The sequence below is a fragment of the Schistocerca serialis genome, chromosome 10 (genome assembly GCF_023864345.2).
Source record: "Schistocerca serialis cubense isolate TAMUIC-IGC-003099 chromosome 10, iqSchSeri2.2, whole genome shotgun sequence".
NCBI classification, from domain to species: Eukaryota; Metazoa; Arthropoda; class Insecta; order Orthoptera; family Acrididae; genus Schistocerca; species Schistocerca serialis.
In genome coordinates, this window is record NC_064647.1 from 208,856,882 (window position 1) to 208,884,839 (window position 27,958).

The 27,958-nt window shown below is 43.9% G+C and overlaps 1 protein-coding gene across 1 annotated transcript; it reads right to left on the bottom strand.

The window, feature by feature from the left end:
- Positions 1 to 190: 190 nt before the first annotated feature.
- On the bottom strand, positions 191 to 27,886 carry LOC126424890 (uncharacterized). The gene is made up of 6 exons (XM_050087722.1): positions 27,804 to 27,886; positions 14,637 to 14,760; positions 10,926 to 11,148; positions 8,488 to 8,573; positions 5,698 to 5,851; positions 191 to 423 (listed from the first exon to the last, which is right to left on the bottom strand). Exons 2-6 carry the CDS (start codon positions 14,712 to 14,714, stop codon positions 329 to 331), a joined length of 636 nt encoding a protein of 211 aa, XP_049943679.1. The 5' UTR covers positions 14,715 to 14,760; positions 27,804 to 27,886; the 3' UTR covers positions 191 to 328.
- Between the last annotated feature and the right edge of the window lie 72 nt (positions 27,887 to 27,958).

Genomic DNA, 27,958 nt, shown 5'->3' on the forward strand with positions numbered 1-27,958 from the left:
CTAATTTGGGAAAAGGGGTGAAATTGTGCTTTCAGCAGAAACATATAGGTTACATTCCTTTCGTTTATAGGTGACTGACTATTAATTTCCCTGCACAGACACTTTCAAAATAGTGTTTTAGATTTGCCAAGAATGAATTACAGGGGTCATCAGGCATCATTGAAATAATATCAAATGTAACACTCTCCTGTTGACTAGAATCATCTTCAGTACTTTTATTAAAAGTTTATATATACAGAGTTTGCACTTGCACAAAGATGAATGTCTTCTCATGAGACTCCTGACAACTGTGGAGCCCAGTGTGTGATGGGTCCACGGGAGCTGCTGGTCAGTCCTCCTGCTGGGAGATCCTTCTGGCTATAGCTGTGCCCACCAGCTGGCGGTGGTAGCTGAACACCACCAGCAAGCTGTAGGCGCTGCCCACTGCAACACACACAACACACACTGTGTTACTCTAGGCGGCAAATGTGTAACTGAACAGTGATAGAGTACATAGTATATGCGAAATAAGTTGGGTGATGTCCAAATGTCCATTAATTATGTGAGATTTGTTTTTTTTCTAAATTTGGGTACCCCTCTCCCCTTGGTGAGATTTGGTAAAATGTGGTGGGATCCTCTTCCACCCCTCTGTAGTCAGGTAAAAATGCCTTAAAAGAAAGCTTTTTATTGGTTTTAAATAATGATTGCCAACATAATTAAATTTTCCCCGAGACTATCAGGTGCCACACTTGCTCTGCAATCGCTGTCCCTCACTGCAAGACCATAGCTTAGTGCCTCACCTGTTATATGTATAAAGTAGTGTGTATGTGTGTATATCTGGACCTCCTCCAAAATCTGTGGATCAATTTCAATCTAATTTCAACAGAAAGTGCATCAAAAGTGTGAACACTGATAGGTTTAAAGCCTCCTAACTCCAATATGAGCAAAGACAGGGGGCAAAAATGTGGCTTTTATAGCCTCTGGCGTGTAGGCTACCCTGCATGATATGCACGTTGTGTGGGAACAGTATTGGCTTGCCAAACCGATCTGCTTTGCAGGATGGACTGCACATAAGGTTTTCCAGGCCCCAACATTCAGGCTGCTATGCAGTGACAGATGTGTTTTGCTGTAGTATCAGCCTGCTTTATCAATCTGCTTCACATGACAACCTATACAACTGGCACAAATAAATCATTTTCAAGCCCACATGTGTCACTTACCCTGCATGACAAGTATGTCGTGGGACTAGCATTGGCCTATCTTATTGAACTGTATTACAGGGTCTACACATGCCGATGAGCATGGCTGGGGTCAGGTTTAGATGGATGGAGAGGTCAAGTGGGAGGAGGGGGATGGACAGGGAGAGGAGATTAGGAGGAGATGCATGAGGCAGGTGGAAGGTGTAGAGAAGTGATTGGCAGGTGGAAAACGACGAGGGAAAGGCAGTCTAGTGAATACACGATATGAACTTAGACTACACCAAGAAACATGAAAGTAGTAATGAAGAATAGAAATGAAATCGGAAATAAACTTAGCATCAGAATTGTGAGCCCGGCAGTAGATGATGACTACTAGGATCGAACATGTGCCTGAGGTATAAACTTCTGACAATCAAATGAAACCTTACTGTTATTAGTAACCATTGATTTATTTCCACTGGGCATTTCGGAGTTTTCAGTCCTTACTATCAGGTGCATTAATATGATATGTATGTATTGTGACACGAATTGTGAGTAACCTATGGCAGAGTCTTGTAGAGAAAAAAACATTTCAGCACATGATTCATAGTTTTATGGAGAGGTCTGAGTGCAATTCTGAACGAAAATATAAATGTCAAAGTAAAATAAAAGTAAATACACTACTGGCCATTAAAATTTGCCACACCACGAAGATGACGTGCTACAGACGCGAAATTTAACCGACAGGAAAGTGATGCTGTGATATGCAAATGATTAGCTTTTCAGAGAATTCACACAATGTTGGCGCCGGTGGCGACACCTACAACGTGCTGAAATGAGGAAAGCTTCCAACCGATTTCTCATATACAAACAGCATTTGACCGGCGTTGCCTGGTGAAACGTTGTTGTGATGCCTCATGTAAGGAGGAGAAATGCGTACCATCACGTTTCCGACTTTGATAAAGGTCGGATTGTAGCCTGTCGCGATTGCGGTTTATCGTATCGCGACATTGCTGCTCGCGTTGGTCAAGATCCCATGACTGTTAGCAGAATATGGAATCGGTGGGTTCAGGAGGGTAATACTGAACGCCGTGCTGGATCCCAACGGCCTCGTATCACTAGCAGTCGAGATGACAGGCATCTTGTCCGCATAGCTGTAACGGATCGTGCAGCCACGTCTCGATCCCTGAGTCAACAGATGGGTACGTTTGCAAGACAACAACCATCTGCACGAACAGTTCGACGACGTTTTCAGCAGCATGGACTATCAGCTCGGAGACCATGGCTGCGGTTACCCTTGACGCTGCATCACAGACAGGAGCGCCTGCGATGGTGTACTCAACGACGAACCTGGGTGCACGAACGGCAAAACGTCATTTTTTCGGGTGAATCCAGGTTCTATTTACAGCATCATGATGTTACACGTCTCGGTCTCTTGTTGTTCGCATTGACGGCACTTTGAACAGTTTCTTCTTGGTGTAGCAATTTTAATGGCCACTAGTATATAAATGTACCTCGAGTGATCACAGGCTACTTTCCCTGTCGTGTTGCATCACATGCACCACCACAATTTATTAACACTGAACGAAGCAAACATGGCATCTTGAATCTATTAAGTGCAAATAATGTATAGCTCAAGAAACCACTGCTTCAGAGGAAATCTCAAAAGAGATTTTTGGTTGTGTAGATGGACAGAAACGTATGTGTAAATATCTCCTGATGACACAGATACTTTTTTCACAACTTTACATTCTTAATATGTTGTTCACATTTAAGTAATCTGGATCACATGTTAGACACAAAAAGTATAATCATTATGTTGAGAAAAGTGACAAAAATTATATACAAATAGTGCTTTACTTTCCATTCAAAGACCGTAGAGTCCAAAACTGGTACGTGAATCAGGCAAAATCGCCGTGATCATTGAGGCAGTCATCCCACCGATGCAGCAGGTTGAATATAAAGCACTCCGTCTTCAGGCCACAAGTGGCCCAGCGGGACCATCCGACCGCCGTGTCATCCTCAGTTGAGGATGCGGATAGGAGGGGCGTGTGGTCAGCACACTGCTCTCCCAGTCATTATGATGGTTTTCTTTGACCGGAGCCGCTACTATTCGCTCGAGTATCTCCTCAGTTGGCATCATGAGGCTGAGTGCACCCCGAAAAATGGCAACAGCGCATGGCGGCCCAGATGTTCACCCATCCAAGAGCCGACCACGCCCGACAGCGCTTAACTTCGGTGATCTGTCAGGAACCGGCGTATCCATTGCGGCAAGGCCATTGCTAAGTTGAATATACCCGTTTTCTTAAAACGGAGTATCCTATTGTGTGAAGTAATCTGTAAGTACCTGCTGCAAATTCTCGTCCAACAGTAATCATCGACCCTTAAAGGCCTTTTTTAAGAAACTGAAAGGGTGATAATCACATGAATACTCAGGGAACACATACGCTGAAAGCACCGATGATGGATGTTAATCAATTGAAATAGATTTGTAAAAGTAAATAAAGAAAACATGATTTTGCGACTGGTTGCTGCTTATTTGGTAATTTTATGGTTTACGGCCACTGCACAACTTGGTAACCATATGGAGCCCACCATTCAGACATGAATAGATATCAGGATCATAGGGCGGGTGCTCAGAAGAGTCTCACTTGGCTGTGCGTAACTTCTGCATTACGGCATTTGCAATATGGTGACGTGCGCTATCACGAAGCACCAGCACTCACTGTCGCACGATTCCTAAACAGTGGTTTTCGAAAGATATCCTGTCCCATCCACATTCTTCGCTCCCTGATGGACGTCTACCAGTGTTTGTCCTTCAGCAACCAAGAAAGGGAAAGCAGCACATTGGTCTTGTATGGACCCATTTGGCAAAACGTCGACATAGTTCACGTTTCTGCATTTACGACACGTGTGTCGGAAGGACACAGTTCTATGATAGTGCCTTGCCTACATGACGGTGCTTATATACCCGCATTGGAGTCGCGCTACGTTTGATATATACTGCAGCAACGCCCTCAAATATAAACATTTTGATCGCGTCTTACACTAGTATATTGCATTTGTAGCATGTGCTCGTATGAGTGTGTGTGTGTTGGGGGGGGGGGGGGGGGTAGGGATTTTAATTTAGGAATTTAGAAAGTGAGGATGAAAGGAGTGACATAAGGAGAGCATAGTATTTGGTTGTGACACAGCTGTGGGTTGTTAAGATCACTTCTGTTACATGCTATGTTCAAGTAAAGGTTAAAGTAAATGATTTATTATGATATGAAATAATTTATGTGGATAGGTACATTATTGGTAATGTAAACAGATATATATTCTTTCAAACTGACGGGGGTTAAAAGCTGTTGGTGTGTGGGTGGATCTGTTGGGTTTCGAGAGTCAGGGCAGTTGGTTGTTCATTTAGAATCCATTGCCAGTAACTGAATGCCATTCTTGGGAAGTACGAATGTGAGGATGAGAGCAATTTGTGTGTGTGTGTGTGTGTTATGAGTGTGTATTAGAGAGAGAGAGAGAGAGAGAGAGAGAGAGAGAGAGAGATCATATTGTTGTAAATGTTGTCATTTAGAATGGACTCGCTTTGTTTTCTTTGGTGTTTGTATAATTGGAGTGCCTTATTGACCCACACATACCGCTTGATGTGGAAGTTTAAACCTCTGAAACGCGTTGTGCAAATAAATAAATAACGACAGGTTACAGTAAACGTGTTGGCAGCGGCCTTGCCACAGTGGATACACCGGTTCCCGTCAAATCACCGAAGTTAAGCGCTGTCGTGCGTGGCCGGCAGCTGGATGGGTGACCATCCGAGCCACCATGCGCTGTTGCCATTTTTCGGGGTGCACTCAGCCTCGTGATGCCAATTAAGGAGCTCGTCGATCGAATAGTAGCGGCTCCGGTCACAGAAAACGATCATAACGACTTGGAGAGTGGTGTGCTGACCACACGCCCCTCCTATCCGCATCCTCATCTGAGGGTGACACTGCGGTCGGATGGTCCCGATGGGCCACTTGTGGCCTGAGACGTCGTGCCACAGTATACTTGTTGCTTCATTCGATATTATTAACAGTCACAGTAAAGTCTTAACAAAAGCGTTGAGATTTAAATTTCTGAAAATGTACACTTTGGAGACCAACATTGCATTAAAGTGAGCTATGGGCTGGAAACTATACAAGAAGGTAGAGCATTTCATTAAGACAATCGAAGTTTTTGAGGTTTGATGCTATAGATGGATGAAAAATAAGATCACTGGCAAGTAATTAGAGGTTTCCCATAACATGGGGGAGGAAAGGAATATATAGAAATGACTAAAAAGAAGTGGGGATGGGATGGTCGTGCGTTAAGATGTAAGGGACTGTGGTACTAGACGGAGCTGTAGAGGGCAAAAGCTGTAGGGGAAGACGGAGATGGCAACATGTTGAACAAATAGTTGAGGACTTCGGTGTAAGTGGTACTCTCAGATAAAGAGTTTTGGACAGGGGAGGAAGTCGTGGCGGGTGACAGAAGATCAGTCAGAAGACTGATGACCGAAAAAAAATACCTGTTAAAATTGTGACGACGCCCAAGACGAAGACGGCCAGCGATATGGGTTTGGCGTAGAAGATGACTCCGTTGAGGATGAGCAGCATCAGCGTGCGGCAGCAGCAGACTGCACAGAAACCCAGCAGCCACAGGCGAACGTGGCGGGCGGAGTTCTGTGGACAAGCCGACACACACGCACAAACTCTGAAACGACGGTAAGTACCTCTGTAGTGGGAGGGAATTAAATTGTGTGAGGGCTAAAAGAAAAGGATTCAATAATTACGTAAGCCTAGGGTCAATAAAGAAAAGACTGAGACCTCATTTAGTATAGCACAAATACTGTACTCCACGTAGCCTGCTTGTGGATTTCTTCAACGTTATGCGATGAATCTGTTGGCTGCAGTCCAGATTTCTGGGTCGGCCGAAGTGGCCGTGCGGTTAAAGGCGCTGCAGTCTGGAACCGCAAGACCGCTACGGTCGCAGGTTCGAATCCTGCTCCGGGCATGGATGTTTGTGATGTCCTTAGGTTAGTTAGGTTTAACTAGTTCTAAGTTCTAGGGGACTAATGACCTCAGCAGTTGAGTCCCATAGTGCTCAGAGCGATTTGATTTGAACCAGATTTCTGGTCCCAAAGCTCGCTCATGCAGTCAGGTTTTTCAGCTGTGTGCAATATAAACAGTGGAAATGGAAATGCCATGTGGTTAGGACATCCCGTCAGTTAGCAGTTCGTCTGGTGCAAGTCATTCGAGTTGACGCTAATTTAGCGACTTTCGTGTCGGTTAGACAGTTCGTCTGGTGCAAGTCATTCTAGTTGACGCTACTTCAGCGACTTTCGTCTCGGTTAGACAGTTCGTCTGGTGCAAGTCATTCGAGTTGACGCTACTTCAGCGACTTTCGTGTCGGTTATACAGTTCGTCTGGTGCAAGTCATTCGAGTTGACGCTACTTCAGCGACTTTCGTGTCGGTTAGACAGTTCGTCTGGTGCAAGTCATTCGAGCTGACGCCACTTCAGCGACTTTCGTGTAGGTTAGACAGTTCGTCTGGTGCAAGTCATTCTAGTTGACGCTACTTCAGCGACTTTCGTGTCAGTTAGACAGTTCGTCTGGTCCAAGTCATTCGAGTTGACGCCACTTCGGCGACTTGCGTGTCGAAATATAAACAGTGATAAATCAAAACATGTCCTCTTAGCTCAGTATGTATGTTGTCAACAACTCAACAACGTGTCGGTTAGACAGTTCGTCTGGTGCAAGTCATTCTAGTTGACGCTACTTCAGCGACTTTCGTCTCGGTTAGGCAGTTCGTCTGGTGCAAGTCATTCGAGTTGACGCTACTTCAGCGACTTTCGTGTCGGTTAGACAGTTCGTCTGGTGCAAGTCATTCTAGTTGACGCTACTTCAGCGACTTTCGTGTCGATTAGACAGTTCGTCTGGTGCAAGTCATTCGAGCTGACGCCACTTCAGCGACTTTCGTGTAGGTTACACAGTTCGTCTGGTGCAAGTCATTCTAGTTGACGCTACTTCAGCGACTTTCGTGTCGGTTAGACATTTCGTCTGGTCCAAGTCATTCGAGTTGACGCCACTTCGGCGACTTGCGTGTCGAAATATAAACAGTGATAAATCAAAACATGTCCTCTTAGCTCAGTATGTATGTTGTCAACAACTCACAGAAGTCGTTCATGACTGACATCTGATGTGTCTGTGCACTGTTTCCAACCTGCATTCGGTTGACCTTTAAAAAAAGTTGGTCGCACTGCAGGTGTATGTGACCAATGAGATGAGTTCACTCTCAAGTTACTCGTGGTGTCTGCAGAAAATGTTTTAAAATTAATCCCTCTTCCCACCAGTTGCAGGGATATAATATTGCAAACAGATGTATTAAAATGTATTTAATAATTGAAATAAGCTTCCGGAAGGCTTGTTCTGTTTTCAATTATATTAGTATTAACTTAAAAGAGGTTTTCTGATACGTGTTAAATTAGTTTAAATATACATTAATTTGGGGGCAACCATAGATGAGTTCACTGTTATAGCCTCAAAAGCCTCTCATCTTAACAATATAAAGTAAGTGAAAGTTTTACAAAATTTAAAATTACTTATAATTTGTGTTTCATCGTAAAGGAATTTTTGCGCTGATCTGAAACAGCTCCCAGAATTTGCAAGTCTGTAATATTTCTAAATTATGTATGATTTAATATTCATACTTATATTTCAGTAATATTAATAATATATTACAGTTTTTTGTGTAAATCGTGAACTTTTTCCCTCCAGCGTCTGCGGAAGAAACGTTACTTTCCAAATAGGAATTTCTTTGAATTTAAAATCACGAAACAGCTTCCTTTGTTCATATGTGACACAATTTTGGAATTATTCAAATGTGTTGATCGATATGGAACTTACTACCCTATTATGGTCTTCATTTGCTATAGACTCTCAATTCATGGTTGCAAAACATGGGATGATGAATCGAACAGGTTTCAACATTAGAAATATGGAGTTTCTACTGGAACAGCAAAACAAAATTTTCGAAGTATTGTATGGTATCAACGGAATCACCGAATAATACTGTAATGTTGTCACAAATACGTCCAAAGTGTGAGAAAAAAGTAAAATTCACATGATAGAAATTTTTTGTTAGGTTCAAGTTTGTTGCTATGTGTCACGGTCTACTTCGCTTCGATAATTGCTTACGACGTTGTATCACACTGTCCATAAAATGGAACTCCATAAGGGATAGTCAGTAACTGGCTCTCTGTGAGGCTACGCGTCGAATCGGAATGAGCTGTGCTGGCAGATACGTGCGGGCGCCCTACCTTGTCTGCGGCGAACATGAGCAGCACGCTTAGCAGGAAATCCAGCGCCTCGGCCAGCGTGATGAGCACGGTCAGGCACTTCCAGACTGGAACAAGACCAGCAGAGGTTCCGCTTACTGTGTGTGCACTGCCGCAAGCGAGCCAGCTGACGCGTGATCCCGAGGCAGCGAGGTGGGTTGTAGACGTTAAGCAGATACAGGGTGTTTCAAAAATGACCGGTATATTTGAAACGGCAATAAAAACTAAACGAGCAGCGATAGAAATACACCGTTTGTTGCAATATGCTTGGGACAACAGTACATTTTCAGACGGACAAACTTTCGAAATTACAGTAGTTACAATTTTCAACAACAGATGGCGCTGCGAGTGATGTGAACGATATAGAAGACAACGCAGTCTGTGGGTGCGCCATTCTGTACGTCGTCTTTCTGCTGTAAGCGTGTGCTGTTCACAACGTGCAAGTGTGCTGTAGACAACATGGTTTATTCCTTAGAACAGAGGATTTTTCTGGTGTTGGAATTCCACCGCCTAGAACACAGTGTTGTTGCAACAAGACGAAGTTTTCAACGGAGGTTTAATGTAACCAAAGGACCGAAAAGCGATACAATAAAGGATCTGTTTGAAAAATTTCAACGGACTGGGAACGTGACGGATGAACGTGCTGGAAAGGTAGGGCGACCGCGTACGGCAACCACAGAGGGCAACGCGCAGCTAGTGCAGCAGGTGATCCGACAGCGGCCTCGGGTTTCCGTTCGCCGTGTTGCAGCTGCGGTCCAAATGACGCCAACGTCCACGTATCGTCTCATGCGCCAGAGTTTACACCTCTATCCATACAAAATTCAAACGCGGCAACCCCTCAGCGCCGCTACCATTGCTGCACGAGAGACATTCGCTAACGATATAGTGCACAGGATTGATGACGGCGATATGCATGTGGGCAGCATTTGGTTTACTGACGAAGCTTATTTTTACCTGGATGGCTTCGTCAATAAACAGAACTGGCGCATATGGGGAACCGAAAAGCCCCATGTTGCAGTCCCATCGTCCCTGCATCCTCAAAAAGTACTGGTCTGGGCCGCCATTTCTTCCAAAGGAATCATTGGCCCATTTTTCAGATCCGAAACGATTACTGCATCACGCTATCTGGACATTCTTCGTGAATTTGTGGCGGTACAAACTGCCTTAGACGCCACTGCGAACACCTTGTGGTTTATGCAAAATGGTGCCCGGCCACATCGCATGGCCGACGTCTTTAATTTCCTGAATGAATATTTCGATGATCGTGTTATTGCTTTGGGCTATCCGAAACATACAGGAGGTGGCGTGGATTGGCCTCCCTATTCGCCAGACATGAACCCTTGTGACTTCTTTCTGTGGGGACACTTGAAAGACCAGGTGTACCGCCAGAATCCAGAAACAATTGAACAGCTGAAGCAGTACATCTCATCTGCATGTGAAGCCATTCCGCCAGACACGTTGTCAAAGGTTTCGGGTAATTTCATTCAGAGACTACGCCATATTTGTTGTGTCTAGACAAGACAGCCTAGACACAATGAGAGGAAGCCAAAAGGCACGTGCTGAGCTAAAGCAGGATGGCGTGAGGTCTGAAACAGGATGCGTAATGAATGCTATAAAGAAAAGTACGTAGCTTCTGGAATACTTAACTTTAATCCATCCTTGGTACATCGCTATTGACGATATAAGTGAGACTCCATAGATACATGCAATGTTACTAATGGCGCCTTGCTAGGTGGTAGCCATTGACTTAGCTGAAGGATATTCTAACTATCTGCTCTGCAAATGAGCGAGGCTTCGTCAGTGTGCATCGCTAGCTACGTAGTCCGTACAACTGGGGCGAGTGCTAGTTCGTATCTCGAGACCTGCCTTGTGGTGGCGCTCGGTCTGCGATCACACAGTGGCGACACGCGGGTCCGACATGTACTAATGGACCGCGGCCGATTTAAAACTACCACCTAGCAAGTGTGGTGTCTGGCGGTGACACCACAATATTATTGCTACACATGGTGGATATGTGGAAAATATCGTACTATAGAGTTTCCCAGACCGCAGCGCCATCTGTTGTTGAAAATTGTAACTACTGTAATTTCAAAAGTTTGTCTGCCTGAAAATGTACTGTTGTCCCAAGCATATTGCAACAAACGGTGTATTTCTATCGCTGCTCGTTTAGATTTTATTGCCGTTTCAAATATACCGGTCATTTTGAAACACCCTGTATCAAGGCAGTTGAACAAGACAGACTAGCGTAAAGACCCGTATCAAACCAATCGTAGCGCTGAAGACCACACCAAAAACATGACCAAAAGACAGACGAGTGTGTGTATCACACACAGTGGTATTACAAGCTGGTAGTTGCTGATATCTGAACTGTAGAGAATCCATAGTAGCACAGACATGTTAGTGCCCCAAAATGAACTTACACATCAGGACGGTGATCCTGGAGGCCAGTGACAGTTTCTGCGCCTCACTGTAGTCGTCGACGTCATCTGCAGGGAGTATAGTAGTGGTGGTGGTGGTGGTGGTGACCTGGTGCTCCAGAGCCTCCCTGTCCCTCTCGCGTTGTTCCTGCACCAGCTGGGAGTGCTGCTCTGAGCTGACCACTGCACCCAGTGAGAACATCACCACCAACAGCGCGGACACGATCTGCACCAAAAACACAAAGCAGCTCCTACAGGGGGTTCGTCCACTGGCACGAATAATATTCTACATGTGCTTGTGTTAACCTCCACTTAGTTTTTATTTTATAAAACGTGTTTTGAACCGTTTGGGTGGTATACTTTCACCTCTGGTACAGAATGTGTCTATGGACATTTTGGAAGGAAAGTGCTTAATACTGTGTTTCTATGCATGATGGTGTTGCAGAAGTAAGCTCGCCAAACATTATATTAGTCACATACACAAAAGAGCACAGTGGTCGCTTTGGAGCGATGTTGATGGTTTATAGAAGGTGCAGATGGTCATATGACCACTCACGTCTATTTAAGCTATGTCAGTGAAATTCTGTGTGTGAGTGTGTGTGTGTGTGTGTGTGTGTGTGTGTGTGTGTGTGTGTGCCAGTCGGTTGTATGGAATCAGTGCAGTAACAGAGGTCAACGTGGAGATTTTGCAGAAAGGCAGAGAGGAGCTATCGTGTTTAGAAGTGACCATGAACGCACTGCAGATGAAATTTACAGATTTGATGGTATATCAAAACGGACTGCCCAATGCATTAACAAGAAATAATGTAATATTCGCAGCCATGTAACATGGCGTAAGAACAACGGCTATAAAGAGATCCTAATTGATAACCGTTAGTGACTATTGGACTCAAACCAGACAGGAGTTTTTCATCATCTTTCGGTGATGCATGTGCGATGTGAATCGCTGTTGTCAGTCAATTGAGGTCCATTTCAACTAATTTCCGAGTGAATATTGCAAAGGGAACTGCATGCAATGGACATTTGGATTCGGATTCTTCGCAAAATCCCACTACTAATAGTGGCATACATAGAAGGCCAAAAGAAACTGAAACCGGACAATAGTGACCTGAAGGTGCGCAATAAGTCACGATTTTGTGTGTTCTAGAACGATCCAAATTGTCATGTGCACTGATACCTCAATGATGCATTTAACCATCAGTGGGTGGAGGGTGCAGTTCACACCAGGGATAGCTCTATGATCCAGGATGGTTCTGGAACCATGACACGACCCACTCAATCAAGTGACTACAAACTTGAACCTGGATGTGACTTCATAATGACTGTGCTACAGACACTTCCCTCTTCCAAGAAGGCAACAGCCATGTACACAGGGCTGCACACATAGTTCCTGCTTTGGTGAACAATCTGGCACCCTATCTCCACTCAACTGGCCCATTTAACCATTCAATCCTGTCCCCTCAGTAAATGTCTAGGACTGTTAGTTTCAGCAGGTGAAATCTATTAATAAACATGGTCGCAGATTAATAGCTCTACAGGAGCTGAATATCAATGAGAGGCTCCATCGTGGTATGACATATTTGAAGGAACTTGTGGCTGCTCCTTCACGCCAAACTGAGGCCATCACCAAAGCTGCAGATGGTGTACACAGTATTCATGCGTGTCTGCTGGGTTTGTACTTACTGTGCTGCCATAAGCTGTCACCAGCACACTGGTCAGCAAAGATGAAGGGAAGATTGATGAGTAAGCATTGGTTCAAGTGCACCTATCACGAGAGAGGTCAGAGACACACCGACAAGCAACATGCCGCCAACGTCCTCTCGACAGAAGGTATTTAGACCGCCGCCGCTGACCAGAGGGCCTCACTGACTCACTCTTCAAGTTTGGCTTCTGTCAGTCCATTCACAGAGCGGGCTCAATTCACGTCACAGGCTATGAGAAAGGTCAGAGACACACCGACAAGCAACATGCCGCCAACGCCCTCTCAGCAGGAGGTATTTAGACCGCCGCCGCTGACTAGAGGGCCACACTGACTCACTCTTCCAGTTTGGCATCAGTCAGTCCATTCACAGAGCGGGTTCAGTTCACATCACAAGCTATGACAGTTCATAGGGAACAGATTAGTGACTATAATGAGACTAAAGTTTGTCATAGCAGCATTACCGATATTGTCTGCAAGAGGACCATAACTGAGGAGCTTGTACCACAGAACATGGACTCTATTCCAGTTGAGTAATCTTTCATATAAATAAAGAACCTTATTAATGCATTCATGCATTTGTGTCGTAGAAAGAGGATTCCGGCCACCCTCAACAACATCCTCTCCCTTGCAGTAGAAGACTCTACATTTACACCATCGAGTCAGCAGAATCTGGACAGCCCTACGTAATTTGGAGGTGATGATCAGATGTTACGAGAGGCAGACCCACAATTATAAAACGAGCCAGGGGCACATTGTTGTCAGCAGAGAAGAAGTAATAGCAGAAAGTGTCGATCAGAAGAGATCATTGACTTCGAAGGTAGACTAGTCATTAGATGTCACCTGAGTAACAAATCCATCAACGACATTTCAATCCATTTAAAACTGTCCATGTCGACTGTGAGGTGGGGACGAGAAGGAGCAACCACAGCTAAACAGAAACTGAGCAGACCTCATGCATTGATAGGCAGGAAATGTCGAGCATTGTGGAGGTTTCTTGCAATAAATCGCATGAAATCAGTAGAACTAAGAGTTCGTGACTTCCAAAGTACTACCAACAGTGCATCTAGCACAATGACTGTGCATAAGGAGTGAACAAGAGTGGTGTGCAGTGATCGATCAGCTTCTCTAAGCCACACTGTTTCTTTAGTCAGTGCTAAGTGACGCTTCAGGTGGTTCCAAGAGTGACCCCACTGGACAGTGGATGACTGGAAACGAATGATTTGGAGACTGAATGATGACATCGCAATCCGATGGAGGGTTGGGGCTTTACGAATGCCTAGAGAATGTTACCTCCCATTATGCGAAGAGCCACAGTGAAACACAAAGATGGTGGTGTTACGATATATAGTTGTTTTTCGTGGTTAGAGTGTCATCACCTTATAGTGCTTAATAAAACGCTAGAACACCTGTGCAGCAATGGTTGTTATGGGTTGGTCGGCCGGTCTGCCTGAAGTCACGACCTGAGCCCAATGCGACACCTTTGGGATGAGCTAGGACTTCGACTTCGTTCCAGATTCCAGCATCCAACATGACCATCTTCTCGGCTTCGGCTCTTAAGGGAGAACGGGCAGCTAGTACTCCACAGACGTTCAGGGACACATCACTGGAAGTGCCCTGAGCCTAGTCTGAGTCTCACAAAGGTGCAGGATGAACACAGCTCATATGAATTTTCACTGATAGGTGTCTGAATACTTTTGATCGGATAGTTTATATTGGCAAGTGACCAATAAGAGCATTCATCTCCTCAGTATAGCTTTAGTTGCCTACTGTGGCGTCTCAGAGAATAGATACACACTCGTGTTCTGAAACTAACAGCAGGAATATTCTCGGCTGGACTATCAGAAGAGAGACCAATGATGAGCTGAAAGCGTTCCTAGAAATTGATACAATATAAAATACGATATGTCCCTGAGTCACATGTATCATGCTGTGAACTGCACTGCAGAGCCACAACGCTACCTCCATTTTGGTCTCTTCTTTTGTGATGAGCCACATCAGCTGCCGGTACTCACCGCGAACACCACGGCGATGATGAGGGCGCCAGTCCGAGGTGTGCAGCCGCAGCAGCATTGCTTGAGCATCACCACCATGGTGGCCACCACTGCACCACTACCAGCGCGGCACTGGCACCTGCACCTGCACAAGCATACCCTTCTGTACCAATGCACTGGCTATCACATTTACAGACAGCAAAAGGTCATTATTCACAATGTTGAGAATGACTGGGGTCTGAGTGGGGTATAGTCAAGTGGGGGGTGCCCCAGGGATCCGTGTTGGGGCCACTTCTGTTTCTTATTTATATAAATGATGTGCCCTCTAGTATTACAGATAACTCTAAAATATTTCTGTTTTGACGATGACACTAGCTTGGAAATAAAGGATGTTGTGTCCAACATTGGCTCGGTTTCAAATAGTGCAGTACATGACCTCAATTCATGGCTTGTAGAAAATGAACTAATGTTATATCAGAGTAAGACTCAGTTTTTACAGTTTCTAACACACAATTCAACAAAACCTGACGTTTTAATTTCACAGAATGGGCATATGATTAGTGAAACTGAACAGTTAAATTTCTAGGTCAGATAGATAGTAAACTGTCATGGAAAACCCACGTTCAGGATCTTCTTGAGAGACTTAATGTTGCCAATTTTACTATTTGAACGGTATCGGAAGTAAGTGATCATTCGACACGAAAATTAGTCTACTTTGCTTATTTTCATTCGCTTATGTCGTATGGTATTATATTTTGGGGTAACTCTTCCCATTCTGAAAGAAGCAGCTTTCACTCAGTTAATACTCGGCAGAAATCAAACCTGCATTTGCATCGGACTTTCTTAACTCTTTGTGCAGAAAGCTGTGCATTATACTGCTCCACTCGAATTCAAAAATCTTAGCAGTAATCCACTCGCTTTAAAATCGAAACTGAAGAGTTTCCTCTTGGGTTACTCCTTCTATTATGTCGAGGAAGTCCTTGATAAATTTAGCTGATTCTTGTTGTATTGCTGACTGCGTTTATTTAAACTTACGGACTGACGTTTTTCGGGCTCATAAACATTTATTTTTATCTGTTATTACTTTTATGTTGTAATTTCATGTACTGACACGTTCCATGACCTTGGAGATTTGCTCTTTAATTTGGTCCTATAGAACTTGATGTGTAAATAAAATAAAATAAATACACCATTTCTACACCTATAATTTGCAAACCAGTATCAATTGTAGAGCAGTGGGGAATTTTTAGTTGAAACATGCACACTACACGATGTTTTCACTCTGTTACGTTTTTTCAATCTATTAAATCGATTCAGTCCATTCAATCTCTTTAGCTATTCAATGTATCCAGTCTATTCAATCTATACAGTCTATTCAATGTATATAATCTATTCCATCTATATAATCTATTCAGTCTATTTAGTCTATTCAATCTATTTAGTCTATTCAGTTGAGTTGGTCCACTCCATCTATTTGTTCAGTCTATTAAGTCTTTTCAGTCTCTGTAGTGCATTCAAGCTGTTTAGTCTATCCACTGCATTCAGTCTGGTGTATTCAGTCTATACCAGGGAGCTCAACCTTTCTAAGCTTGAGGAACAGTCGTCATTTTAAAGATCCACTGACTTAAAACTGCATAATGGTTTGAGGATCATTTGTCACTGGCCAACCTTAGTCTGAAAGATGAGGCTCAGTTAGTTTATTTCTACAGTTATGTTTCCACTATTTTTATCGTTGGAAACAATGCCGCACATGGATAAGTAGATCCAAAAAACGATAAAACATACGATGCCACTTTTACAATGTTAGGGTAGGTTTTTACAGTCACTAATTTCTAAATGTTGATCTTCGTTGAATTGTGACTTTAAGGAGATGTCGTTTTACTCTCAAATTATTTCTTCGAGTTTAAGCCCACGATAAGGTAAGGGAGTACTAAGTGTACCTGAATTGTGTTCCATATCCACTTTTTGGAAAGGCTGAGCCATGAAAGCCAGAACAGATTACATTCCCATGAAATCTGAGAATTGACTTCCAGACTCAGACTTCAGCGCTGTGAGATTGGCTACATACTTCTTTGCAGCTTGTAGGTCCAATTATGTTTGCCGATCCGACAGGTCTGGCTGTATTTGAGGGAAGTGTTTCACACTTAATTTCTGTAACTATGCTAGCTGAAGCTCAAGTTTTTGCACGAAAGATTTTATAGATGGTCGATAGTTCGCTTTTTTCGTGAATTCTTTTGTTTACCTTATTTAGCTTGTGTCATATCAGTGGCAAATGCCAGCTGTAACAACCAGCTCAAATCATACAGTTGTGAGGAATCTTCCTCTCTTGTCCATACGAACAGCACTCTGAGTATCTAACTGATCATTACTGGCGTCATGCAGATTGTTGCTTTGTGTCGCCAGTTGGAGGCGAGGCTTGTTCACCCCGCTCATCGTAACGCCCAGTCATAACCAGTCGCCAAGTTGCAGTTGTTTGTAACACCATCATCGTGGCGGAGGAAAGACTGTTACTGGCAAGAGCGTTAAAGGCGATGAAACGCACATGGAGACAAAACAACTGGGACAGTGTTCTCAGATTTGCTGTACCAGCCACAAATACCGCACGAAGTAGTCAATGTAAAAAAAAAAAAACAAAAAACAAAAAAAACGCTATTTTCCAAAGACGTATTTCGGACACCGGTTTCGAAAGATCGATTCATAAAGTGATCTACTGATCGATCGCGATCGACGGGTTGAGCACCCCTGGCTTACACAATGTGTACAGTTACAGTTGCAGCAACCGGTAGGATAGCAAATAGAAAAAATTTGCTTATTGCGCGAAAAACTGAACACTGAAGCGCCAAAGAAACTGGTATAGCCATGCGTATTCAAATACAGATGTATGTAAACAGGTAGAATACGGAAGTGCGGTCGGCAACGCCTATACAACAAGATCCTGGTGCAATTGTTAGATCTGTTACTGCTGTTACAATGGCAGGTTATCAAGATTTGAGTGAGTGTGAATGTGGTGTTATATTCCACGCCCGAGCGATGGGACACAGCATCTCCGAGCTGACGGTGAAGAGGGGATTTTCCCATACGACCATTTCGCGACTGTACCGTGAATATCAGGTATCCGGTAAAACATCAGATCTCTGACATGCTGCAGCCGAAGAAAGATTCTTCAAGAACGAGACCTGCGACGACTGAAGTGCAACTCTACCGCAAATTGCTGCAGATTTCACTGCTGGGCCATCAACAGCATGCGAACCATTCAACGTAACACTAACGATTTGGGCTTTCGGTGCCAAAGGTCCACCAATGAACGCTTGATGACTGCACGACACAAAGCTTTACGCCTCGCCTGGATCCTTCAACACCGACATTGGTATGTCGATGACTGCAAACGTGTTGCCTGGTCGGACGAGTCTCGTTTGAAATTATATCGAGCGCATGGACGTGTACGGGTATGGAGACAACCGCATGAATCCATGGACCCTGTCATGTCATCAGGGGACTGTTCAAGCTGGTGGAGGCTCTGTAGTGGCGTAGGGCGTCTGCAGTTGTAGTGATATAGGACCTCTGACACGTCTAGATACGACTCTGACAGGTGACACGTACGTAATCATCCTGTCTGATCACGTGCATTCATTCATGTCCATCGTGCGTTCTGACGGACTTGAGCAGTTTGAGCAGGGCAGTGCGACGCCCCACACCTTCAGAATTGCTACAGAGTGGCTCCAGGAACACTGTTTTGAGTTTAAACACTTCCCCTGCCACCAGACTTACCAGACATGGACATTATTGAGCATATGGTTCAGATGGCTCTGAGCACTATGGGACTTAACTGCTGAGGTCATCAGTCCCCTAGAACTTAGAACTACTTAAACCTAACTAACCTACCCATGCCCGAGGCAGGATTCGAACCTGCGTCCATAGCGGTCGCGCGGCTCCAGACTGTAGCGCCTAGAACAGCTCGGCTACTCCGGCCTGCTATAGAGCATATGTGGCATGCCTTGCAACGTGCTATTCGGAAGAGACCTCCATCCCCATGCCCTCTTACGGATTTATGGACAGTCCCGCAGGATTCATGGTGTCAGTTCCCTCCAGTACTACTTCAGACATTAGTCGAATCCATGCCATGTCGTGTTGCGGCATTTCTGCGTGCTCGCGGCGTCCCTCCACGATATTAGGCCAGTGTACCCGTTTCTTTGGCTCTTCAGTGTAATAGGAAGAATATGTAACTAAATTTGCAGGCGATTAGTGCTTGCACAGGTACAGTATTTAGTACAAGGATATGCCACCTCTTACGGTTCCAAGCCAGCTGAGCATCGAGTCGAACTGAGTTTGGATCACAGACATGGGCACGTCATTGCATGCCACTTCCGCTCAGCATCAGAGCCCCCCCCTTTGTAATGACTGGTGAGTGAGGATGTGCCATTTTTTAGGATGTTCATTCGTTGGCTAATGATTAAGCCAACGTAGTGTCAGAGTGTCGGGGAATGAAGCTAACGATGCTGCTGCCAAGGCTGCAGACCGACTACCTACACCTTTTAGCTGTTCTCTTCCCTCAGCAGATGATCTCTGTGTTGCCGCACGCAGTAATACTGTGTTCCTCTGGCGTGAGCACTGGTCTCTTTTTCTTTGTTATCAGTCTTCAAGAGTGGTTTGATGCGGCCCGCCACGAATTCATCTCCTGTGCCAACCTCTTCATCTCAGAGTAGCACTTGCAACCTACGTCCTCAATTATTTGTTTGACGTATTCCTGTCTTCCTCTACAATTCTTTCCCTCTACAGCACCCTCTAGTACCATGTAGGTCATTCCCTCATGTCTTAACAGATGTCCTATCATCCTGTCCCTTCTCCTTGTCAGTGTTTTCCACATATTCCTTTCCTCTCCGATTCTGTGCACAACTTCCTCATTTCTTACCTTATCATCCACATGATTGTCAACATTCGTCTGTAGCACCACATCTCAAATGCTTCGATTCTCTTCTGTTCCAGTTTCCCTACAGTCCATGTTTCACTACCGTACAACTGGCTAGGTAGTAGAATTCCTTAAATTGATTTAGTTCGTGACCGTCAATCCCGATGTTAAGTTTATGATACTTCTCGTTAGTTTCGTCTTTCTTCGATTAACTGTCTGTCCATATACTGTACTCATTAGGCTGTTCATTCCATTCAGCATATCATGTAATTCTTCTTCATTTTCACTGAGGATAGCAAATGTCATCAGAGAATCTTATCATTGATAGCCCATAAGCTTGAACTTTAATTCCAATCCCGAACCTTTCTTTTATATCCGTCATTGCTTATTCGGTATACAGATTGAACAGTAGGGGCGAAAGACTACATCCCTGTGTGACACCCTTTTTCATCCGAGCACTTCGTTCTTGGTCGTGCACTTTTATTATTCCCTCTTGGCTGTTGTACATATTATACATTACACGTCTCTGCATATGGCTTACCCCACTTTTCTCAGTGTTTCGAATATCTTGCATCATTTTACACTGTCGAACGTTTTTTCGAGATCGACAAAGCCTATGAACGTGTCTTGAGTTTTCGTTAGCCTTGCTTCCATTATCAACGGCAACGTCAGAATTGCCTCTCTGGTGCCCTTACCTTTCCTAAAGCCAAACTGATCGTTATCGAACACGTCCTCAATTTTCTTTCCCATTCTTCTGTATATTATTCTTGGAAGTAACTTTCTTGCATGAGCCATTAAGCTGATTGTGCGATAATTCTCGCGCTTGTCAGCTCTTGCCATCTTCGAAATTGTGTGGATAATATTTTTTCGAAAGTGAGATTGTATGTCGCCAGACTCATGCATTCTACACACCAATTTGAATAGTAGTTTTGTTGCCATCCCCCCCGCCCCCCCCCCCCCAATGATTTTAGAAACTCTGATGGGATGTTATCTATCGCTTCTGCCTTATTTAATCTTATGTCCTAATACTGGACCTCTCTCTCTTTTCAGTTGACTCCTGTTTCTTCTTCTATCAGATCAGACAAATCCTTCCTCACATAGAGGCCTTCAGTGACCTTTTCCACCGATCGACTCTCTCTTCTACATTTAACAGTGGAATTAATGTTACCACCTTTGCTTTTAAATTCACCGAAGCTTGTTTTGACTTCCTTATGTGCTGAGTTAGTCTTTCCGACAATTTTTTTTTTTTCGATTTCTTCGCATTTTTCATGTAGCCATTTCATTCCTCAGTGACTTATGTTTCTGTACTCCTGAATTTCCCTCAATGTTTTTGTATTTTATTCTTTCATCCACCAGGTGAAATTTTTCTTCTCTTACCCATGGCCGGCCGGTGTGGCCGAGAGGTTCTAGGCGCTTCAGTTTGGAACCGCGTGACCGCTACGGTCGCAGGTTCGAATCCTGCCTGAGGCATGGATGTGTGTGACGTCCTTAGGTTCGTTAGGTTTAAGTACTTCTAAGGGACTGATGACCTCAGAAGTTAAGTCTCATAGTGCTCAGAGCCATTTGAACCATTTTTTGTTACCCATGGTTTCTTCGTAGTTACCTTCTTTGTACCTACGTTTTTCTTTCCAACTTTTCTGACTGCCCCTTTTATAGATGTCCGTTCCTCTTCAACTGTACTGCCTATTGAGCTATTCTTTACTGCTGTACCTATAACCGTAGGGAACTTTAAGCGTATCTCGTCATTCCTTGGTACTTCCGTATTCCCCTTCTTTGCCTAATCTTCATCACTACTACATTGTGATCCAAGCCTATATCTGCTCCTTGGTACGCCTTACAGTGCAGTATCTGATTTCGGAATCTCTGACTATGATGTAATCTAACTGAAATCTTCCCGTATCACCATGCCTTTTCCAAGTATACCTCCTGTTATTGTGATTCTTGAACAGAATATTCGCTATTATTAGCTGAAATTTATTACAGAACTCAATTAGTCTTTTCCCTCTCTCGTTCCTTGTCCCAAGTTCATAGCCTCCTGTCAACTTTTGTTCTACTCCTTCCCCTCCAACGGCGTTCCAGTCTCTCATGGCTATTAGCTTTTTCCATATGGGAACAAATTCTGGGAAATTAACCACCTCCCAAAGGCTCGGACGGCTTCCCCTCGTCCCTCTCGTCTCCAGGAGGTACTTTCAGCTAGACTGCGTGTTGAGCACCGTCGGTTCAGCTACCAACATTTGATAAGCGGAGACCCTTCCCCACTCTGTGCTTACTGCAACCAACCATTGACAGTGGACCATTTTCTGACCCAATGCCGATTTTATAACCGTTTAAGTTTTAATCTCTGTTTGACATTTCAATTATCACATATTTTAGCAGCTAGAGCACGAACTGTAGATCGCGTTTTACTTTCTATTCGTCGTAGTGATACAGTGAAGGAAATTTAATTTTCAACCATTTGAACAACCTCCTCAAAAGGCAAGTGAGGGATTTTAATTATCACCCTACTCCAGTCGGACAAGGTTCCTAGTATTATCAACTTCAAATTAATTCGGTAAGTGACCTTTTATGTTATGACACGGGCACGTATGGCCTCAGCTGTTTTGTGTCATAAAGTAACAACAAAGAAACAATTTGAAACTTTTTTAATCTTTTTAATGTCACCTTCATGGTGTTGCCATTTTAATGACCTGCACTATGATATGCTACAGCCATTTCAGACCAATTTCCCTCTTCTATTAAATTTGCTGCCAATCCACTAGTTGCCTTAACTTGTTACAAATATGATACAAGAACTCATCAACTCTTTCAAAGACACACAGTGATAATTTTTTTTGCTTCCATTTCCATACATTTGTTATTCTGTCTTCTTTTTCTGCTTATTAAAATTTATTTCCCATCAGATTTGTAAAGACACTCTCTAAAGTTATTGCAATAACTCCAATTCCAAAGGAAGCAGGTGCTGACACTTGTGAATATTACCGAACTATCGGTTTTATAAGTCACTGTTGTAAAATACCGCCGGCCAGTGTGGCCGAGCGGTTCTAGGCGCTTCAGTCTGGAACCGCGCGACCGCTACGGTCGCAGGTTCGAATCCTGCCCCGGGCATGGATGTGTGTAATGTCCTTAGGTTAGTTAAGTTTAAGTAGTTCTAAGTTCTAGGGGACTGATGACCTCAGATGTTAAGTCCCATAGTACTCAGAGCCATTTGAACCATTGTTTTTTTTTTTTTTTTTTTTGGTAAAATACCAACAAGAACTCTTTACAGAAGAATGGAAAAACTGGCAGAAGTCAACTTCGGGAAAGAACAGTTTTTGGGTTCCAGAGAAATATTTGAACACACGAGGCAATACTCACTCCACGATTTCTCTTAGAAGATAGGTTAAGGGAAGGCAAAACTATGTTTATAGCATTTATAGACTTAGAGAAAGCTTTTGACAATATTGACTGGAATACTCTCTTCGAAATTCTGAAGCCAGCAGGGGTACAATACAGGGAAAGAAAAGCTATTTACAACTTGTACAGAAACCAAACTGCAAATACATTAAGCGACGTGCTTGAAAGGAAAACAGTGGTTGAGAATCGAATGAGACAGGGTTTTAGTGTCTCCCCGATGTTATTCGATCCGTATGTTGAACAAGCGGTAAAAGAATCCAGGGAAAAATGTGGAGTAGCAATTAACGTTCATGGAGAATAAATAAAAACTGAGGTTTGACGATGACATCGGAATTCTGTCAGAGAGAGGAAAGGACTTGGGAGAGAAGCTGAATTGAATCGACATTGACTTGAAAGGGCGACATAAGAGGAATATAAAGAAAACAAGGATAATGGCATGTAGTCTACTTACGTCAGACGATGTTGAGGGAATTAGATCTGGGCAGCAAAATAACTGAGGATGGTCAAAGTAGAGGGAATATAAAATGTAGACTGCCAAGGGCAACGAAAGCCTATCTGAAGAACAGAAATTTGTTAATATCGAATTTAGATTTAAGTCTTAGGAAGTATTTCTCAAGATATTTATCTGGAGTGTAGCCGTTTATGGAATTGAAACCTGGAAGATAAACTGTTTAGACGAGAACAGAATAGGACCTTTTCAAATGTCGTGCTGCAGAAGAATGCTAAATGGATAGATCGCTTAACTAATGAGGAAGTACTGAATAGAAGTGGTGAGAAAAGAAATTGGGGCACAACGTGACTAGAAGAGGGGGTCAGTTGGTAGGACACATTCTGAGACATTAAGGGATTACAAATTTAGTACTGGAGGGATGGAGGGATGGAGGGAAGTAGGGGGTGGGGGTGGAAATCGTAGAGGGAGACGAAACGACGAATATGGTATGCAGATTCAGAAGGATGTAGATTGCAGCAGTTATTCTGAGATAATGCCGCTTGCACACCATAGAAACCAGTCTTCAGGCTCAAGGTTACAATAACAACAGCAAAAATGTAGGTCTACCTCCACTAGGGGCAAACATCGCAGTGACATTAGGAAGTGAAATGTGGTTCTGGCGTGTTCTGTTAACGTGTGTTCCGTCTTGGTTTTCCCAGTTCAGATGCAAGAAAACTTATGGTCCGATTTCTCTTTCAGTTCTAAAATTCTTGCTGTCTTGATGGGGTGTTAATGGAAGTACTGGCGGATGTGGTCTCAGACATTGCTTGAATTAATGCCTGCTTTTCGATGAGGTATTAATAAGAGATTCCATCGAAAGTGCTCTGTTCCCCAGAAGTTACGGAGCACGCTCACGCCTGGGAGAACGTCAAGCTACGTAGCAGTCATGTGCAACTGAGATAAGGCTAGGCCTCAGTTGTACCTGTGACGAGGCTGTGAAGTTGCTGCAACAAGCTGCCTCGGTGAGAGCAGCTACTTTCGGTGGCAGGGGGTTCTCTTCCTGCCACATTTATGCCTTTGACACGAAGAGTGTTTGGTGAATGCAATAGAAACAGTCACAAGCGTTGTCCAAATATACGAATGGCAATTTATACTTACCGTTCCGTGCTATAATTTGGCTTCATCTGGTTGTATTTTATAGAGTTCAAAGAATGTCCAGGGGAAAATCATTTGCTAGAAGTTAAATTAATACCAAATGTCATTTCGAGGTTTGGATCCTTAGAGAAAAGCTTTGAAGAGAATATTTTTCCTGTATAGATCGTACTCAAACATAATTTCCCTTCCAATTAGCCAGCTTTGATTTAATTGAGTATTATGAAGCACAGATTTGCGTTTGTTTGGCAGTATACGTGCATGATAATCATCAGTGGAAGGGCGTCCACGCGGTAGTTTTAAAGACTAGGTGGATGTGGGGGCATGGCGCATTTTTAATATTTTGGGAGTAGCCAGAAAAAAGTTACAATTCCGACTCGTTGAAAACCTGCACAGTACCAGTTTTTAAATTAATTTTTTGAAACAAGAAAACCTAACTGCAGTATACTTTTTTCTTTCCCTCAGGGATAAGAGCGTGGCGAGGGCGGCCGCCCTTGGTATGGTCGGGCTTGCATCAGTGGGTTCGAAATCAACTGTACATGTAATTACGATTAAATATTCAGGGAATATACGAGGTGTGGCTAGAAAAAAACCGGACTAGTACTGGTGAAACAATAAAACGAATGCAATAAGGCTGAAAGTCGCGTGGCCTGTCACGTGACTCTCACTCCGCCTACTGCTCGAGTTTCATCTGCCTCCTGCACTCAGTCTGCCCGTGGCGTCTGTTTTAAGTAGTTGACGTTTTGTCTGTGCGTCGGAAAAGTTGAGTGTACAGAAAGAGCAGCGTGTTAACATCAAATTTTGTTTCAAACTAGGAAAATCTGCAAGTGAAACGTTTGTAATGTTACAACAAGTGTACGGCGATGATTGTTTATCGCGAACACAAGTGTTTGAGTGGTTTAAACGATTTAAAGATGGCCGCGAAGACACCAGTGATGACACTCGCACTGGCAGACCATTGTCAGCAAAAACTGATGCAAACATTGAAAAAATCGGTAAACTTGTTCGACAAGATCGCCGTTTAACAGTCAGAGCAGTGTCTGAGTTAACAGGAGTTGACAAGGAAAGTGTTAGGCAGATTCTTCATGAAAGTTTCAACATGAACAAAGTGTGTTCAAAAATGGTTCCAAAGTGTCTCACAATTGAACAGAAGGAACGCCGAAGAATGATTTGTTCTGATATCCTGGAAAACATTGAAAGTGATCCCACCTTCTTACAAAATGTTATTACTTGCGATGAATCGTGGTTTTTTACTTACGATCCCGAAACTAAACGCCAATCGATGCATTGGAAAACTCCTGGTTCTCCACGACAAAAAAAGCACGAATGTCAAAATCGAAATTCGAGGCACTGATGATTGTTTTTTCTTTTTTTTTTTTTTGACATCAAAGAGATTGTGCACATTGATTGGGTACCAGAGGGACAAACAGTGAATCAGCATTACTACATTAGCGTCCTGGCTACCCTACGTGAGCGAGTACGGAGAAAACGGAACGATTTGTGGAGAAAAAAGTCATGGATCCTTCACCAAGACAATGCCCCAGCTCACAATGCGTTGTCAGTGAAGACGTTTTTGGCAAAACACAACATTCCCATCTTAGATCATCCACCCTACTCACCTGATTTGGCCCCCTGTGACTTTTTTCTTTTCCCTAAAGTCAAGTCAGCTTTGAAAGGAACTAGATTTGAGACTGTTGAAGCAGTAAAAGAAAAAGCGACGGAAGTAATGTATGGACTTACCGAAAATGATCTGCAGCATTGCTATGAACAGTGGAAAATTCGTATGGAGCGGTGTAGAGACCGAGGAGGAGAGTACATTGTAGGAGATAATATGAAATTGTAAATAATTGTAAATAAATGTTTTTTCCATCATCAGTCCGGTTTTTTTCTAGCCGCACCTCGTATTACGAGCTGCCTCCACCTCAAGCACTTGCACAGTGGTGCGAGATCAGTCAACAATCGCGGTATTCCGGTTACGTAGGTGAAATAGGAACTGGGGAGGTTCCTGAAAGAATCGACGAACAAGACAAGAAATGGAAACCACTGGCAAGAAGAAGGGACATCCCTGTTGATCCATTGTGGATGTAGGCACCGGGACAGCAGCCAGTCAAATCTTTACCAAGGAAATTACCAAACGGCCGTATGTTTTGAGGAATTGTTTCATTTAGACAACCAGTTTCGGCATCTCATTACTGACATCTTCAAATACCTAGGGACTCCATGTACAGATGATCAGATATGTCTGTAGTCGCATAACTGGAGCCATCAATATCAGGATTCCGTGAATTCGTTCTTGGGGTGTTTACCTGGAACACTTGACAAGAACTCGCAAAAAATGCTGTCCAATCTTCGGACCAAATACTCACCACTCCGTCTACAGGCCATAAGTGGCCCATCGGGATCATCCGACCGCCGTGTCATCCTCAGTGGACGATGCGGATTGGAGGGGCGTGTGGTCAGCACACTGCTCTCCCGGTCGTTATGATGGTTTTCTTGACCCAAGCCGCTACTATTCGGTCGAGTAGCTTCTCAATGGCATCACGAGGCTGAGTGCACCCCGATAAATGGCAGCAGCGCATGACGGCATGGTCACCCATCCAAGTGCCGACCACGCCCAACAGCGCTTAACTTCGGTGATCTCACGGCAACCGGTGTAGCCACTGCGGCAAGGTCGAACTAAATACTCCAAACACGAATTCACGGAATCCACTTACTGATGCCACCAGTTATGTATCGATATATCTGATTGTCTATATACGGAGTGCATTGGGGCCTGAAGATGGCATTAATGAGGTGCCGGAACTGGTTGTCTAAACTAAATAACTTTTCAAAACATACGGCTGTTCGGCGATTTTGCTTGGTAAATAAGAAGCGAGAGGATGATGGGCCGTGTGTTAAGACATCAGGCATTAACTTCCATTCTATTGAAGCTAGAAGCTGTAGGAGAAGGTAGAGAGCGCACTACATCCAACAAATAACTGAAGTCGTTGGCTGCAAGTGTTTTTCTGATATGAAGAGGTAAGCACAGGAGAGGAATTGGTTCAAAAATGGTTCAAATGGCTCTGAGCACTATGGGACTTAACATCTGAGGTCATCAGTCCCCTAGAAATTAGAACTGCTTAAACCTAAATAACTTGCCTGAGGCAGGATTCGAAACTGCGACCGTAGCGGTCTCGCGGTTCCAGACTGAAGGGCCTAGAACCGCTCGGCCACTCCGGCGGGCGAGGAATAGGTGGACGACAGTATAGCACCAGTTGAAAGACTGATGATCTAGAAAGAGAAGTAGAAAATGTAGACTGGCACTTACCAGGTGAGGGGAGGAGATAGTGTTCTATGTGGTGCTTGTTGAGGCCCTAGCGCTGCCCCAGAGGTCAGAAGGCGACTGTCTGGTCCCGCTCCTAGCACTGTCTCCTGCACCGTGAGGTGGGGGGCGCTGGTTAGGGGGAGGGGAGAGCTAAATTG

Excerpts from the sequence above, each read along its gene's own strand:
- LOC126424890 (XM_050087722.1), bottom strand. The coding sequence starts at position 14,714 with ATGGTGGTGATGCTCAAGCAATGCTGCTGCGGCTGCACACCTCGGACT. Across the intron at positions 11,149-14,636 it reads TCATCGCCGTGGTGTTCGCG|ATCGTGTCCGCGCTGTTGGT; the intron begins GTGAGTACCGGC and ends TTTTTGGTGCAG. Across the intron at positions 8,574-10,925 it reads CAGGATCACCGTCCTGATGT|TCTGGAAGTGCCTGACCGTG; the intron begins GTAAGTTCATTT and ends GTCTTGTTCCAG.